This window comes from Chaetodon trifascialis, chromosome 17 (genome assembly GCF_039877785.1).
Source record: "Chaetodon trifascialis isolate fChaTrf1 chromosome 17, fChaTrf1.hap1, whole genome shotgun sequence".
Lineage (NCBI taxonomy): Eukaryota > Metazoa > Chordata > Actinopteri > Chaetodontiformes > Chaetodontidae > Chaetodon > Chaetodon trifascialis.
This window is the reverse complement of record NC_092072.1, coordinates 7,664,751-7,680,648: the sequence shown is the minus strand read 5'-3', so window position 1 is coordinate 7,680,648 and position 15,898 is coordinate 7,664,751. Positions and strand designations below refer to the sequence as shown.

The 15,898-nt window shown below is 44.5% G+C and overlaps 1 protein-coding gene across 8 annotated transcripts in view; it reads left to right on the top strand.

The window, feature by feature from the left end:
* The window catches only part of rbms3 (RNA binding motif, single stranded interacting protein), a 273,477-nt gene that overhangs the window by 191,790 nt on the left and 65,789 nt on the right, over nucleotides 1-15,898 (top strand). For all 8 annotated transcript variants that reach the window (XM_070985477.1, XM_070985478.1, XM_070985479.1 and 5 more), the window contains one exon: nucleotides 13,086-13,243. In XM_070985477.1, coding sequence (XP_070841578.1) covers nucleotides 13,086-13,243 — 158 coding nt within the window. The remainder of the gene's footprint in view (nucleotides 1-13,085; nucleotides 13,244-15,898) is intronic.

The window sequence follows — 15,898 nt, the reverse complement described above, 5'->3', positions numbered from 1 at the left end:
TACCGGGCCCCAACTCCACCTGAGCATCAATAAAAGCACTGGGGTAGTTGTGATTGTTTTTACTACGTTTTTATTACCGCCCTCTTAGCTTTTTCCTCCCCTCACACTCTCTCTGCACGCCTCTCCCACATCTCCCTTCACGGCTTTACAAACTTCCAGGCAAAAGAGCAAGCATCTCAGTCTGCCTCTTTTTGCTGTTTCTGCCCCCCCCCCCCCCCCTCCATTGTGTCCCTCCCTACCTCTCCGGAAAAAGGAAGCCCCTGAGAGTTTTCCAAGTTTTCACAGAATGGGAGTGATGAAGCCATTGAACTCGGTGGGACACCAAGGGTGGGTCGTTAGTTTGCTTCCACTGTGCCATTAGCGTCCATAACAAACACATTATCTCCCGCTGAACCACCCTTCTTCAAGCCATTTAGGGTGAGAATGAGACTGTAACACGCACCCGTCCCCTGTATATAGGTCATCGACTGCTAATGACGCTCTCACTGACATACACGCTGAGGAGATTGGGTTTGGGCTCGGAAACTTAACGGATTGTTTTTGATGGGTCAACAGAATCACTTAGCAGCAGGAAATTACCACGGATAATCGTAATTTTATTTTATTTGCGTGTGTGTGTGTAATGGTTGCAGGGGCACGATTACATTTTTATCGCCTACATGGGGTTTCGGTATATGCGGCTGCATGGCTAACAGGCATTTCCAGTCACTGATTGTTTAGCATGAGACGGCATGTGGAACACAGCAAACTGTTGATTGAATAAAATTGTAGTTAGTGCAAGTAATTTTAATTTAAAATGTAATTCTGAAATAAAAAAATATGTCTTATAGAAATTAAAAATAATGTTACTGAATAATCAGCATTTGAGTCAGGTGGCATGACGGCATATACCAGTATATATATCGACAGGTATATATCCCTTAAGGTGGATATTCTGTCACCAACATATTGTGTCCAGACCACTGCGTCATAATGGACGTATTTATGTTGAAATCCAGGTGTAAATTCATGGACAATAACCAGTGTCCAGAGGCAGCTGTGGTGGGATGAGATTAACTTGGGTTCGATTCTCGCTGTGGGCGTGGGGGGGGCGTGTCCTCCACCACGCCTTCGATGCCTGCTGCTCGAGGAAAAAGGGCCTTTCTGTGTGGAGTTTGCATGTTCTCCCCATGTTCACCTGCGGTATCCTCCATAAAAAATACCCCCACTAAAAACATGCAAGAAGATCACCACCTGACCAATGGTGACGAAGAGAACTGGGTCCCCGGGCGCCGGTCGGATGGCAGCCCACCGCTCCTGGTCTGCCACGGAGGAAGGACGACCAGGGTGGGTTAAAGGCGGAGGAAAAATTTCAACAGTGCATGGCGTGTGTGTGCATGTGGATGTTGCAGTGTGACAAATAAAGGGGATTGTCCCTCTGATTCTTCTGTCTCACAAAGCGTCCAGCGGCTTGTCAACACTTTCTGGTTTTTAATATTACACATGCATGAATTTTTTACACATTTTTAAGATCATGTGGTAAAATCTCAATGGATTAGATTTTATTGTGGGCATGTTCCAGGCTGAGATGGGATGTAATTATATAGTTAGGACTGTCGTGTTAACACCCCGTTAAAACCAGTTTGGTCGATCCCTCTGTCACTTCTGTAAAGCGTGACTGTGATACAACAGATTCCCAGCTGTCCCAACTTGTTTGAAACATGTTGCTGGCATCAAATTCAGAATAAGCACATAATTACAAAAATCAATGAAGCTGATGAGGTAAATCATTAAATATCCTGCCTTTGTACTGTTTTCAATTGAGTACATGTCAGAAAGGATTAGCAAGTTATCACATTCTGTTTTATTTATGTTTCATGTGGTGTCCCCAGTTTTTGGAAATCTGGGTTGTATTTATTTACGCATTCTTTTTCTCGCTGTCTGTTTATTTAAAATCAGACCCTGTTTTATAGCAGCTCTCAAGAATCTGTGTTTTGTGAGGGAAGGGGAACTAATACTCCACATCACTGTTTTGTAATTGAAAATCATTGCATCAGTTCCACCGCTGAACCTGACTGATGTCACATAAATGTTGATTTGTTCTGAGTGGCTTTCCCCACACAACACTTCCATTATTGCTTTTTTATTACTTTTGTTGTTGCTGTTTTCCATTGAGAAATAATTCTTTAATATATATTTCAATATTTCTGCGGCTCTTGCCTCCACCGTCTTGTCATTTCTCTGCACAGACGTGACAGAGCTAAGGCGAGGCATTTCTGCCGCAGTTAGACGTATGATGCACATGTCGCGCCGTAGTTTCACATGGCAGCCTTAGTGTTCCCCGGTGAGTAGTGGCACATTAAGGAATAACAAATGAGTCCATGACCCAGGGTAGTTCTTCAGGGTGTGTTTGTGGAGCAGGCAAACAGCGTATGCTATTTGCTTTGCCGTAGATTCATAAGTGAAAATTGCATTGTGCCTCCATTTGCAGAGCAGGTGATGGAGTGTGGAGGGAAACAAAGAGATTGTCACTCTCCTGGTTTCTGATGATGCTGTACCACTCTGCTGAAAGGCTCACACATCCCGCCTGTCATCTTGACTCTGACTCGTCAACATGCTGCATGTGTCCGCTTTTTAAACTGGATTGACAAAGAGCTGCGACTCTGCGAGCGATTGCCTATTTTGCGAGCGTTTTGAAAACGCCTCGCACGCATGTGATTTTGTCTTCCTCCTCATGTGTAAACTTCCATCCTCTGACCCAGCTGGTCCGGTGAACACGTTCCTCACGCATGCATGTGCTGGGGCGACACACTGGGGGAGGAGCGAATGGATGCAGCCTTTTCAAGTACTTAACATCCACTACCACGGCTCATTTGACCCATGCACCGTGGAGTTAGCATGCGCGACGATTTTATGATGCGGTGGACCCCGTCGAGGCATGCTGAGGATCGTTTGTGGTGAAGCGAAGTGAAGAGGCGAGCATGCTGGATACACAGCATTCCCCCACTGCTTTATCGGGGGGGCTCAGATACACACACATTGTGCCCTTCAGTAGATTTGATGGCATCAACATGTAACTCCACAGCGATGCTTCAACAGGTGATGTTCAGGCTTACTAATCATTTCTATTTTGTCAAATTTGAGAATTTGAATTGAGAACAACTGACTCAAAGGTCACACAGGTTGTAAGGAGAGCCGTTTAAAGTTAGTGGGCATCCAGCTCCATTCACTATAATAACACAGAGACAATTGTCAGTGGTCCACTACTGTGAATTTCACAGTTCCCAGTGAAGAACAGAACAAAAACTAAATTAGAAAATCATAGCTTTTTGTTCAGTGTTTGTTTGTGGAACTGTTTTGAGTAGTTCAATTAGGCACTGTTAGTTCAAGAAGCAAAATTACCTCTCCTCCACACTGAGTAGCTGACTGGAAAGGCCTCAGTGAACATGGACGACACTGCCAGGCGTGAAGTGCACAATCGTCACAGAAGATCAACAAGTGAGTTCACCAGCAGGAAGGCGAACGATGTGTAAAAGTTTAGGCAGACAAAAGAAACACATTGTTCTTTTTAAAGTGTGTATTTCCACAAAGCCACGAGCTCTCCCACTCGCTCTCCATGGACATAAATTTTGTTTCTTGGGTGACTGGGGAAAGCCTGCTCCACCAAATATCAAAGCCTCATTTTGGCGTATTGCCGGAAACAACAGTTACAGGATGTTATGTGTTCAGTTAAGTATTCTATCTCATCTCTGTCCAAAGTAAATGATCCAGTGTTCCCAACTATGTGGACTACACGGATGGAGAATAAGTTGTGGATTATTTTAATAAGAGAGGTTGAAAAGCAGAAAGTTGGACATTTTTCTTGTGTTAACAGACAAACTGAGAAATAACTAAAGAGACAGAGGAGAGCTCTAGTACAGAGTCACCCATAATTGGCAGGTACAGTAGATTTCCAGCATCAGACCACAAATGCCCTCATGTTGGTCAGTACTGGAAATCAAACAGCTGGCCATCATTTCCTTTTAACACCCCCCTCCCCTCTTCTCCAAAACCAAAACCATCACCAGCACTCCTCCACATGATGTCAGCCAGGAGGAATTCAATCTCAGAAATTATATCATGAATGATGCATAAGACGGAAAAATGCATTTACCCCGGCAACAACACAATGAGCTGTTGTTGCAAACACCGTAATGGAAAAATGCGAAGGTTATGGTGATGAAAATGTATTATGAAACCGGGAAGACATTTGTGAATGTTGTCTACTCCTGAGCTGAGGGAGCACGACCGAGGACATAACCACAGCTTATAAGGAAATTCCTCAATATTTCTACAAAGGCAGGATGAATTTGTCTTGAGTCCTCAGGGAGCGTAGCAAAGAGTATCTTTGCATGCGTGTGTGCCTGCCCACTTATACTATGCATGCATGAGTTTTGTCTCCTTTTGCCGGAGCACAGGGGTAAGGCGGGTGTGCCCGTCTTCCATGTTAATAATGAATTTTTGATATGAGCTCCACATGAAATTTTAATCTCTGGAATATTAGCTCACCGAGGGAGATACAAAATCAAATCAGGGGGTCGTGATTAAGCGGGTGAAGCGCATATCGACCCATTTAAATTCACATTAACCCGGCATCAAAATGTATGAGCCATGACATTGATGGCAGACATAATTTAGTGGTGTTATGTCTGTTTTGCAAAGTGAAGGTGTGATCCCTCCATCACACATCTGTAAAGGAGGGAAAATGGCACTGGATGTGGTAGATGATGCTTCCTGGATGCTCGGAAATGCTAACGGATAAGGCTGGTGATTTTATTGCTTATCAACAAATCCTGTGAAAATACTGAAACCAGCAGTGAATTTTTCCAGTCCACAGTGTTGTCTGTGTATCCTAAAGCCTTATTACTGTGCTAAACACCTCCATTGTTGCCCAAAAAATGATTAAAAACACATCAATGAGCTGCAATGTTGCACTTGGTGACATTTTCCCTCATTATGATGAACTTGGGCACTGCAGTTAATTTTGAGTCAATCCCACATCCACCGTTCTGGTGCTCTAAAAACGCACTAGAGCACCAAATGTTCATTAATCAGCAGCTAAAATAGTCCCTAACAAATGCACTATTTGCTCCTGTTTGAGAAGCATTTGCTAAAAACCACACGGCCTCGCTGTTTTAGGAAATTATCCGACTATTGATAAAATGAAACAATATATCAGTTTGTGTGTGTGTGTGTGTGTGTGTGTGTGTGTGTGTGTGTGTGTGTATACAGGCATGAATGGGCTTGGGGCTGAGTTCTGCAGTATAGGACTGTATTAAGAGAAGAACCAGGGCGTTGTTGGTTTGGTCTTTTCATGAGATTTGTTTGAAGCTGTTTAAATGCACAGTATCTACTTTCTTCCAGTAGGAGTCTCTCACTTAAAAACTATGCAAACAAATAGTTTGATGGTGTTGTGAAGCAGTTTGGGAACATGGGAGCTCTTGTCTTCTTTAAGCAGCCACCAAAATCTATCTGACATGAAACGTTCAGACACGAGTAAATGATTTAAAGATTTATTATTTAATGTCACGTTCGCCAACTTCCTTCCTCACTTTCTGATGTATCATCTGGTGTTTCTGCTGAAGTTATGGCAAGAGGCAGCCGAATAAAACGCACCATTACCTTGAATAAAATTACATATTTCTCTGGGTTTGAACATTTTTGGAAACATTTGGCGTAATGCAAGTCCTCAACTCAACAAAGTATGTAACACAGGCCTCAATCTTACTGCAGAAATGTTCCAAATTGCACATTTAAGTAACACTCAATCTGAGTTTTATGGTCAGAAAAAGGGGCATAAAGCAGAGTGGCAATAAAAAATATCGACAATGAAATTTGTTTAATTATTTTATCGTTCCTTTAACTGTACATATCAAAAATCATATTCAAGAGTTTGACCTTCAGTGCTCTTTGTTTATTACGGGATACTCCCTGTACCTTTGCTTGAATTTCCATACAACAGCACAGTTAAAAGGCACAAGGAAGGACATACCGAAAGCCAGTTTTGTGCCAAAGCGCTCACCGTGCCTTATGCTGGATGAATATTTTACCAGCTACGCCAGCAGAGAGCAGGCCGAGCTGAGAGAGTTAGTAAAACAAAGCCCCACCGCTGTGTTAGCATACTCAAAGGCTCAATAATGTATCACCCCCTTTTGTTCTTTACGCAGTATCTATCATCTCAGCATAATACAGAATAGCTGGAAAGCCATTCTACATAAGCAGCAACAGGACAAAGATTGACAGTGTGTGCATGTTTCCGTGTGAGTTTGTGCACGTATGTGATGCAGCGCTGTGCAGGAGGGGTGTGTGTAATTATGTGAGTGAATGAGTGCGGATCTTAAAACCAACCTAAACACCTCAGTGCCTCTGGGCTGCTAGGACACACTTAGTTGTCATTGGCTTGGATTGCACTCATGGGAAGAATTCTGTAGCTGAATAATGTGATGTATTAAGCAGTGCTCGGCAGCAACGTATGGTAATTTGTAAGATTTTTATTTAATCAGGTAACATTGTATTCCAGCCAAATGGAACACTGCGTGAGCAAGGTGAGCCTCTAATCTTTTGCTCCAGAGCTTCGTCTTCTGCTCTTTTTATCTTTTGTATCTCATGAAAAGAGCGAATTTTATCAAACTTTGTGCCCTGTGACAAACTTCGAATTACTTTTAGGTGTGAAAATGAGAGGTTAATTAATGGGCATAAGCAACCATCTGTTTGGGAGTGGACCGTCTTGTTGCGGCTACTGCCACAAGAGCAACCTAATGCGAATAAATGAAATGATTGATCATTTGCAGTGAGGATGATGCTCCATCAGGAACTGACTGGGTCAATATAATAATACACAGGAGAGGGGAGGTCATTTTTTGACACATAAAGATGGATTCTATCAACCAAGCGCATGTGTACAGTACAATACAATAGATCCTTGTCTGAGTCTTATTGCATCAGGTGTCATAGGGAGAAATATACAATAAGGTACGTGCATCGATCTGTTAACTCCATATTTGCCCCACAGCATGCCTGGCCTCATGCTACCTTACATACAAATGATGCCAATAAGTCTCATGTAGTATAGAGATTTTAGATTTTGGAAAAAGAGAGCACTGGTGTCAGTACAGTAGAAGATACAGACACCTTGAGTTGAGGCATCTGAATCAGTTTCGGGAAAGAAAAGGCTGTATTGGCCTGTGAATCCCTAGTTTCCACCCACCTGTTCTGAGCAGCTCAATGGAAGCACCAGAAATATAAAAAGAAGGGCAAAAATATCAAGATAAAGATTTGGCTGAGGTAGAACACCTGACATCTCAAATAAGAGACACGTTCTTCAAACACACTTTGACGTTGAAGTGGCCTCTGGTGCTTCTTCTGCTGTAGATAAAGAATTCATGTCATGCTTCCCCTCACAGTTACATGCCTTCAGCACACTGGAAGTGCTCAAAAACAAACCCCAAAAATCCAACCGAAGCTTCCTCTCTAATCAGTCTCAAACCTACAGGTGCACATGCCAAGGTAATTAGAGCGCCCACAAAAAGTAATTCAAATTATGAATTAGAGGAAGATGTTATCTATAACAGAAAAATCATGTTTAATTCAGTTTCTAGTGTATGCCTACATGGTATGTTTGTATCCTTTATCTTAAAGCCCTGCCAATACCTATTTATCACAGCACTGTTGAAGCCACGTTGATGACAGGTGTTTTAGGCTGTTTGTTCAGTCGTAATATGGTAATTGGATTGAAAATGGCTGCCCTGGGTGATGGCACAGATCCTCCGCCTCACAGCCGTTTGTTTCCAACAGAAGGTTTGAATCAGGAATGTGGATTTCGTCAGCCCCCCTGCCCCCAGTGAGCAGCAGAAGGACCTCACGCATCACCAGCTTGCGCTCTCGCCGTCTTTCCTTTGCTCTGTAACATGCTGTTCTGTGACTGAGCTCGTCTAGAGTCTGAGACATTTGTGCATATGTTGAACTGTAACGTGCGTTTGTATGTCTCAGCGTGTTTGTAAGGATATGCATCGGATTGCAAGAGAGAATTCAAGCCTTCAAAGTTTCGCCATCTGTCCGGAGGATCTGACTTTGATGAATACATGCAGCCATTGTTTTTTTTTTCCTGTGCTGAGAAATGTCTGTGCACTAATGCAGGATAGATAAACAAGCTGCACTTTGTTTAATGGGCAGCAGCTTACAAAATCTAATTCTCCCGCCAAAGTCTCCTGCGGCTTGGCTCTGCTAGCAGCTACGTGGTGTGACTCTCCTGTAAATGGCTGCGGTGGACAGACACAGGCTGTGATGGGGACACACTGTAAAGCGAAGTCTTGGATGTGGATGGGGTTTGAAGTCGAGCGTCGCAGAGCTTGATAACAGACAGAATGGCAGAGTGTTGAGGAAGCACTTGACAACAGCCTGTACAAAGGGAAAAGTGGAATGATCCTGCCATCCGCTCATCAGTGGCAGCAGAAAATGTTGCGAAGCGCTCATCAAAGGGCAGCAAGCTGCCTGCCTGACTTAGCCTGCTGTTGTCTGACCAGCCGACTAGCCGGCTGACAGAATGATAGCTCCTTTGTAGCTACCTTTTTGTCTCCGAATTTTCTGGCTCCTCACAAATTAAACTCAAGCTTTTGAAGTGATGCGCACATATGCTCCTCCAACTCCCCGATTCTACTTCGACCTGCTCCTTCCTTCCTTCCACTCGGTTGGCCTGCTTGTCTTTCGAATGCATTCTGCAGACTCAGGCTCCCAGAGCAAGATCTGAGCACAGATCCTCAACCTATATACAAGAGCACAAGAGCGCTCCCTCTGGCATCTGCACACTTGTCAGCAACACATCCTCACAGCAGCAGCTACTGTTTCCTTGCAGTTTTCTCCAACCAGACAACATGGAACCCCATTGTCTTTTGCTTTAATTGTGCTCCTCCAGGCTGCTGGTTAGTCACACAACAGAGCGGCATACCTGAGGGAAGTGAACAGTGTTGGTATTAAACCGAGGATTGGCTTACACACTCATACACATGCACACACGCCCTCGTAGAGTGTGTACCGGTGCTTAGAGGAGCAGCTGAGAAGCCCTGTAGAGCCAATTACACATACAGCTCTAATCTCTTGAGCAAGCTGAATGGATAGAGAGGCGAGGAGACGGAGGCAAGGATGAAGGGTGGAAGAGATGAGAGATGACAATAGTGAGGGGATGGAAGAACAAGCAGGAAGGGATTGATGGGAAACATAAGGGGAGTAGTAGGAGGAACAGAGGAGAGATGGTGGGAGGGTGCTGAGGTGAGTAAGAAATGAAAAGTGTTGACCTGTGCTAGCGGAGGGGGGTGAGAAAGACAGAATGGGGTAAAGGAATCAGGGAGATGTAGTCTGAGTATTGACACGAGAGCAGGGGCAGCTCCAAGCCTCAACATGGCGTTAGATGCAGTGCCCCCAGTCGAGACACACATCTACCTGTCTGACTTTTATCAGTTAAACGGATACAGCCCTGAGAGCCCCATAGGCGGAACGTGAAACTTCTAACGGCCGACGTCTCTTTTCCCTCAAGCGTTGTCAAAAGGCAACAAGAGCTTCCTTTAATGTGTTATATCTGCCTGTCATGTCAGCTGCCTCCTTCTCTGTCCTCCTCCTCCAGCTTTCTCCTTCTTACCTTTTCACTCTTTCACCTTTTGCACCGCGATACATAACTCCTGTTTTTCTTTATTTTTTCCTTAACCCAGATCCTTGTCTTCTTCTTTTTTTTTTTCCTTTCTGCTAATACCCCCCCTCCCTTCCCTGTAGCATGGTAATGTTCTCAGAAATTACAGTGAGGTAAACAGAGCAGGGTGTCGAAATGAAATAACAGCTACGGGGCTGTCAGCTCTAGCGAGGGGGGCCATCCGTCAGTGGGAAATGACACGTCGGCCGCCTACCCCCCCTCCTGCGCACACACAGTTGGATTCCTCCTGTCCTCCTCGTGGCAAGGTGAAGGAATTATGCTCATCAAAGGCCCAGCGCAGCCTGGAGCATTTCCATTAGCCTTCTACAACACTGGTCAATGGCGAGGGGACGGACACGACTGCCATCGCGCACACAAGGCGGGCAACTCTGGGGAGAAAGATACAAACACAGGCACAGCATTACAGTGCATAGATTTGATGCAACAAACACACACACATAATTACTCCGAGATAGGATATATGCACAGGTACACACATGCACACACACCTCAATTACCGTTTCATTCATAGCCTGACAGCAGAGCGTGTGTGAAGCCTGACATTAAAGGAAATTAAATCTCCTCGTGGAATGGGCCAGCCCATCTCACCTCCCGTCAAAACGCTCCCATTTCCACTCGTCCCCGTAACCTTCTCATCTGGGTATTTAGGGCTTTGTGGTGCGGAACGTCATCAAAGAGGAAACTTAGCGAGGCGGCCGTGCGTAGACGAGGCCTCCCCGTGATAATCCCCCAGCAAACGTAGCCCTCTACTATTAACCCACGCACACAAATTACCGCTTCACGTTCTATTGCACTCTTTCACCGCGTGTACTGTCACATGCTTATAGGAGAGAGTGCTTTCATTCAAAAGTGTGCGCACTCACTCACACACACACACGCGCGCACACACACACACACACACATAATCTCTCGTATCATTGGCTTAGCCCAGTAAGTGAGTCAGTCAGTTAACTCTTTGATCCAGACCTCCTGTCTGCATTGGAATATGAAGCCTTTTTGACATAATCCTGAAAAACATTGCCTCACATAACCGATGAAACTCAAAGGAAAGCACAGCTGCACGGCTACACATACCAAAGGGACTTAGCAGGAGAGTGACACGTGTACAGTCAATTTTTACGGGCAGATTTAATTAAGCCTCATTCACTGCCAAATCCTGTGTTATACAAACGCTTGTGAGCCTTTTCTCGCTGGCTCTGAAGCACATAAATGTGACAAACCTACAAAAGAAGGAGGAGTTTAGTTTGCCCACGAAGTTAGGTAATTGAGTTCCTGGTTAAAGGAGAAAGAGCTGCATTTTTTTTCCTGCCTTCTCGTCGGGCACCGGCTTTCTCCCAAAGGCTTTAATCAGATCAAACATGTCCTGTCAGATAAGATGGCTAATTAATCAGGGGAGGGACCAGTCTTCTCCTCTGACAGATGGAGAGATGGAAGCAGGACGCTGGTGGAGGCACTTCCTCTCCTCCTCCTTAACCTCTTCCTCTGCCATCAACAGAAAGCAAAACAAGACAGGGTGAGAGAGTGTTGCCTGTGGTGAAGCACAGGGAGCCTGTAAAGATTCTCAAAGACAGTGTTTACATGCAGGCTGCAGCTGAAGGATCTCCATAACCCCCGACTGAGAAGGAGCACTGAAGTTTTTGTGTACAGTACAGCATATATGCGCGTGAACGACATCACTAGACATCCATCTTTTTGAGGCATTTATTTGAAGCTAAGTCAACTGAATTCAAAGTGAAGTAGTGCTATTAACAGAGTCCAAGTCCCTTTGTGTTTTAGGAAAGAAGCTGAATGTGCTAAAGTAAATATTGGTTAGGTGCACACACTACTGTCTTAATTTTCTTGTTCTACTTGTCCTTTCTTCTCCTTTTCTTGTCTTGTTGCCAGTTCTTAAGGTTTATTAGACTAGACCTGGCCAACTTGGCCATTTTTCTTCAGCATTTATATCATCCCATAAATGTTTATAGATGCATGCCTCCCTGAATTGATATTGTTATTCAGGATAGATACAGTAGCTTTCCTTATTATTGCATAATAGATCCCAACCATCACACAGATTATTGCCTTTCTACATGACAATGCTCCTTTCAAAGGCCCTCTGCTGCTCACATTATTGATATAAACTGGATAATAATGTAGCTTTCTGGCAAGGGAGGTTATTAATGGATTTATTGCATTAAATACGTTGAGTTGAACGTTGAGTTCACAAAGGCAGCCTTAAAAGATCTGTTCAAAATTATCCAGAACATCTGCAACACCCACTGCAATTTCTACAGTCTGTCTATAAATAACAGTGAACTGAAGCCCATGTAAATCTTTTCAAAATGTTGCAGAATGCCTTCATTCATTACATTACACTGACCGCCAAACGCAGCATATAGACACCTCTTTGTAATGTTGCTTTTGCTCTTTGTTAGCTTTCCTCTGGGGTGGTCCTGTTGGCTGCTGTTGGATGAAAGGTTTGGAGATGTGGATGTTGGATAAAGAGGAGATGTGATGAATGAGAGCTGCTAACAGATCAGAATCTGGCGGGCTGCCTGATTGGATAGCTCACTCAGTACCTGGGTGGGAGGATGGATTGAATGTAATTTGATACATTGGAAAAGAGCATGCTAACACGCATACAGCATCATAAAGATACATAATTGGAGATAAGGATGACATAATGTAGTTTCATTTGTAATTTAGAGAGGAGCTGACTTGTAGGATAGATGGATGGATGGATAGCTGGTTGAGTTGCATGGTGGCTGCCTGGCTCAGTGACTGATTGACTGGTGGGGCTGGGCTGCTGTTTCCAGCTGTTCTGCTGCAGAGCTTACAGGGCCCTCTGCTACCTCAGGCTCAGCCCACCACCAGCTGTGCAGCTTCACCTAGCAAGCAGCAGCCTCTGGGCACTACAGAGAAAACGCTGTCGGTACAATACACACTACACAGCTTCTCACTCTTCTATCTATCTTCCTCTTGATCTTTAAACCAAACATTTAAAATCGGGTGAAAAGAGACAGAAGACTCCATGCAAGCTATTGTAAATATGTACAGCATGCAAGATGTTAATCCAGACTTGCAATTTCATAATACTTTCCAGTCACGCAAGTTCATAATGTAGCCTACACACTCACTGCCTCACTCATAGAGTCAGAGGCACAGTGAACTATTGATGTATCCATATTACATGGGAGCATATGAATGTGGGAGTGTCATTAAGGCTAAGCGTCATGTGAGTTCAGCCAGAGTTTGGTTCCACTGTTGGCAGCATTGCCATGTGTTATGTGGCGGCTCATGACACAGAGCTGATGTATATTTCACAATTACTGTGACTGTTGTTGACAGATTATTTCTCATCTTTTCCTCCCCTCTCCTGGCCCTGCAGCAACAGGAGCAGGACCCCACCAACCTGTACATCTCCAACCTGCCGGTGTCTATGGATGAGCAGGAGCTGGAGAACATGCTGAAGCCCCTGGGCCACGTCATCTCCACAAGGATACTGAGGGATGCCAACGGGGTCAGCAGAGGAGTTGGCTTTGCCAGGTACACAATAATAATGATACTAATCTGACATGGAGGCAGTCAGTCCTGCTTCTGCTATCGAAGCAATAATTGATCTTTAAGTAGTGGCCTCAAACCATACTTGAGTGAAATCCAAATTCCATACTTACATTTTTTGTGCTCAGGTTTTACACCCCTTCTTTTCTGGTACTTTTTAGATGCTGCAGCAGCAGTAACAAGGAATAATTTGCAAATGTATTTGACCCAGTTAGTTGTGCAAGCACTCTTACAAATGCACACAATGAAGCACACACATGCACAAGGGCACACAAATAGACCCACATACATAAATGCATGCATTGGCATACAGACACACACTACTTAGAATGTGCATACACATTCACTCTAAAAAGACACAGATGAATCCTGCTTATGTGCAGTGAGAACTTTACAAGATTTGCCAAGCCTGTTTGGCAAGACGTCTGCCACTGGATGAGTTTTTCTTTTGCTGTCTTCAAATGCAACTGGCAAAGTCTTGATTATGACATGGGAAGTCACGTACGCGATATAATTAGCGGTCAAGTGGTTAAGTCGTTAGAACATCGCTGCAAGGCGACGTCAACTTGGATCGCTTCATTGCTTCTTTCCAAGAAATTCTGACTTATTCCTCAACCGTGTTATAAAATTACAAAGAAAAACTTCATAGAAGATTAAAATTATAATATATTAGCTTACCATTAGCCAAAAAAATGAGCTTCCACGGCCTCCAGCTTTTCTGAAAACATCAGCAAACACGTCAAAACTCATTGACTCAGAGCTTTCAGAAAATTTCCACCTCTGCGGTGGTGAACACCACGACATTCATATGGACTCTTCTCATGAACACAGTAAACACGACCCCGTTTGAAGGCAGCATTTGCCTGTGCATTCATGGATACCAGCACACCCCCTTGTCCTTACAGTTTAGCCAGAGCTGCTATATTTCCACCACCAAGCCTACCACTGAACAGTTTATTTCTTTTTCTACTTATAAAAGTTTCCACTTCAGCTTGTTAATCCCCCAAAGTCATAAACCGCTCTGTCCTTGTCCTCGGCAGCAGCCACCAGGCTCTCATTCCTCTCCGCACATTCCTCCCTTGTTTACCCAGAGGAGGCCACTGACGGCCACAGAACCGCCATCTTGCAGGGATTTTTCTTAATCACCTGCTCTGGCTGAACTCCTCTCCTATTCCCTGCTCTATTACCGCGGGTTACAGCAGGACAGACAAGCGCAAACACACACAAACTGGCACTTATGCACAAAAATGAGCATATGCACAGACAGGCTTCCTACACACCTGTGCACAAGCACAATGCATGCACATGTGCACAACACTGGCATTCGTAAGCAGACTCTCACACGTACACACACAGACAGGAAGGCAGCCTCCTGCAGGCCAACAAGCAGAGCACAGCAACAACCTGCCACAAGCCACCTGTTCAAGCAGTCCTCTGTGGGTGGAGGAGGAGACGTGATGGAAAGGGAGAGTGAGACGGCAGGAGAGAGAGGGACAGGAGTGTGAAACAATGGCCAGGTAAAAAGAACTAATCATAGAGGTTATTATGAAGAGAAAGAGAAGGTGATGGGATGGAGAAGGCAGTATGAGACGGAGAGAGATTGAGGAATAGAAAGCGAAACGAGCGAGTGTGGGTGTCTAGAAGAAAATGTGAGAAGCGAACGAGTGGTGTTTTCGTTAGATAAGGGGATAAATTAAAAAGAGAACGGTCATAATTGATGAGTACGGGACAGAAAAAGAAGCCAGAAAGATTCGAACAAGGGAGAAAAAAAGAAATCTGTGTATTTTTATGAATTTCAGAACTCCCATTAGCTGTGTCAACAGACAGAAAGACAGACAGCTGCTGAGGGTTGGGCCATGAGGGGCATTAGAGAGAGTAAACTGAGCTAAGTGTTTGTGGGCCGATCCATTACTGTTATCAGAGCCCATTACTCCAGCCCCAGCACTAATCATTGCAGACAGCGGCACCTGATGCCATTAACCGGCAGCACACAGAGAAAAGCCAGCCTGCCTCACTACCAACCGGCTGCTTTTCTGACTGACTGCCTACCCCAAAAGCGTGACTGACCAACATACAGTCTGACCACCAGTTTGTTTCCCTGTAACTTCCCTAACTCTGCAGCCTGTCTGCCTTATTTACTCCTTGTCTATGCTCCGGTTTCCTGTCTCTACAATGTAACTGCTGGAAAGAGTCAAGGAGATACAGCGTTGAGGAGGAGGCAAACAATGAATAGCCGGAGGGGGTGTGAGGAGGACGGATAAAGAGCGCTGGGGACTAGCGAGGGAAGCTAAGCCTCAACACTTCCAGTCAGAGAATCACTCAAAACTCTGTGTGATGCATTCAGCCTATTTATTCTCAGGTCCTTTTAAAATGGACAGCAAAACACCCCAACAAATAATCTCACACAGCTTTTGTTTTGATAATGCAGTACACAGCCACATAAATCATTATTTCACAGGCACTAAGTTGTGCGTGCATTGTGCACAGGGTTGTCAGGCTTTAGTGGAAGAGAGCAAAAGCGATAAACAGGTTAGCCGTGCTTCATGCAGGTCCTCTCTGTGTTATAGGGCTGTCTCCTAAAGTGGAAGCATTATCGAAGCGTTATTGGCCTATTAAGTGCAGTCGTGTATGTGTGAACAT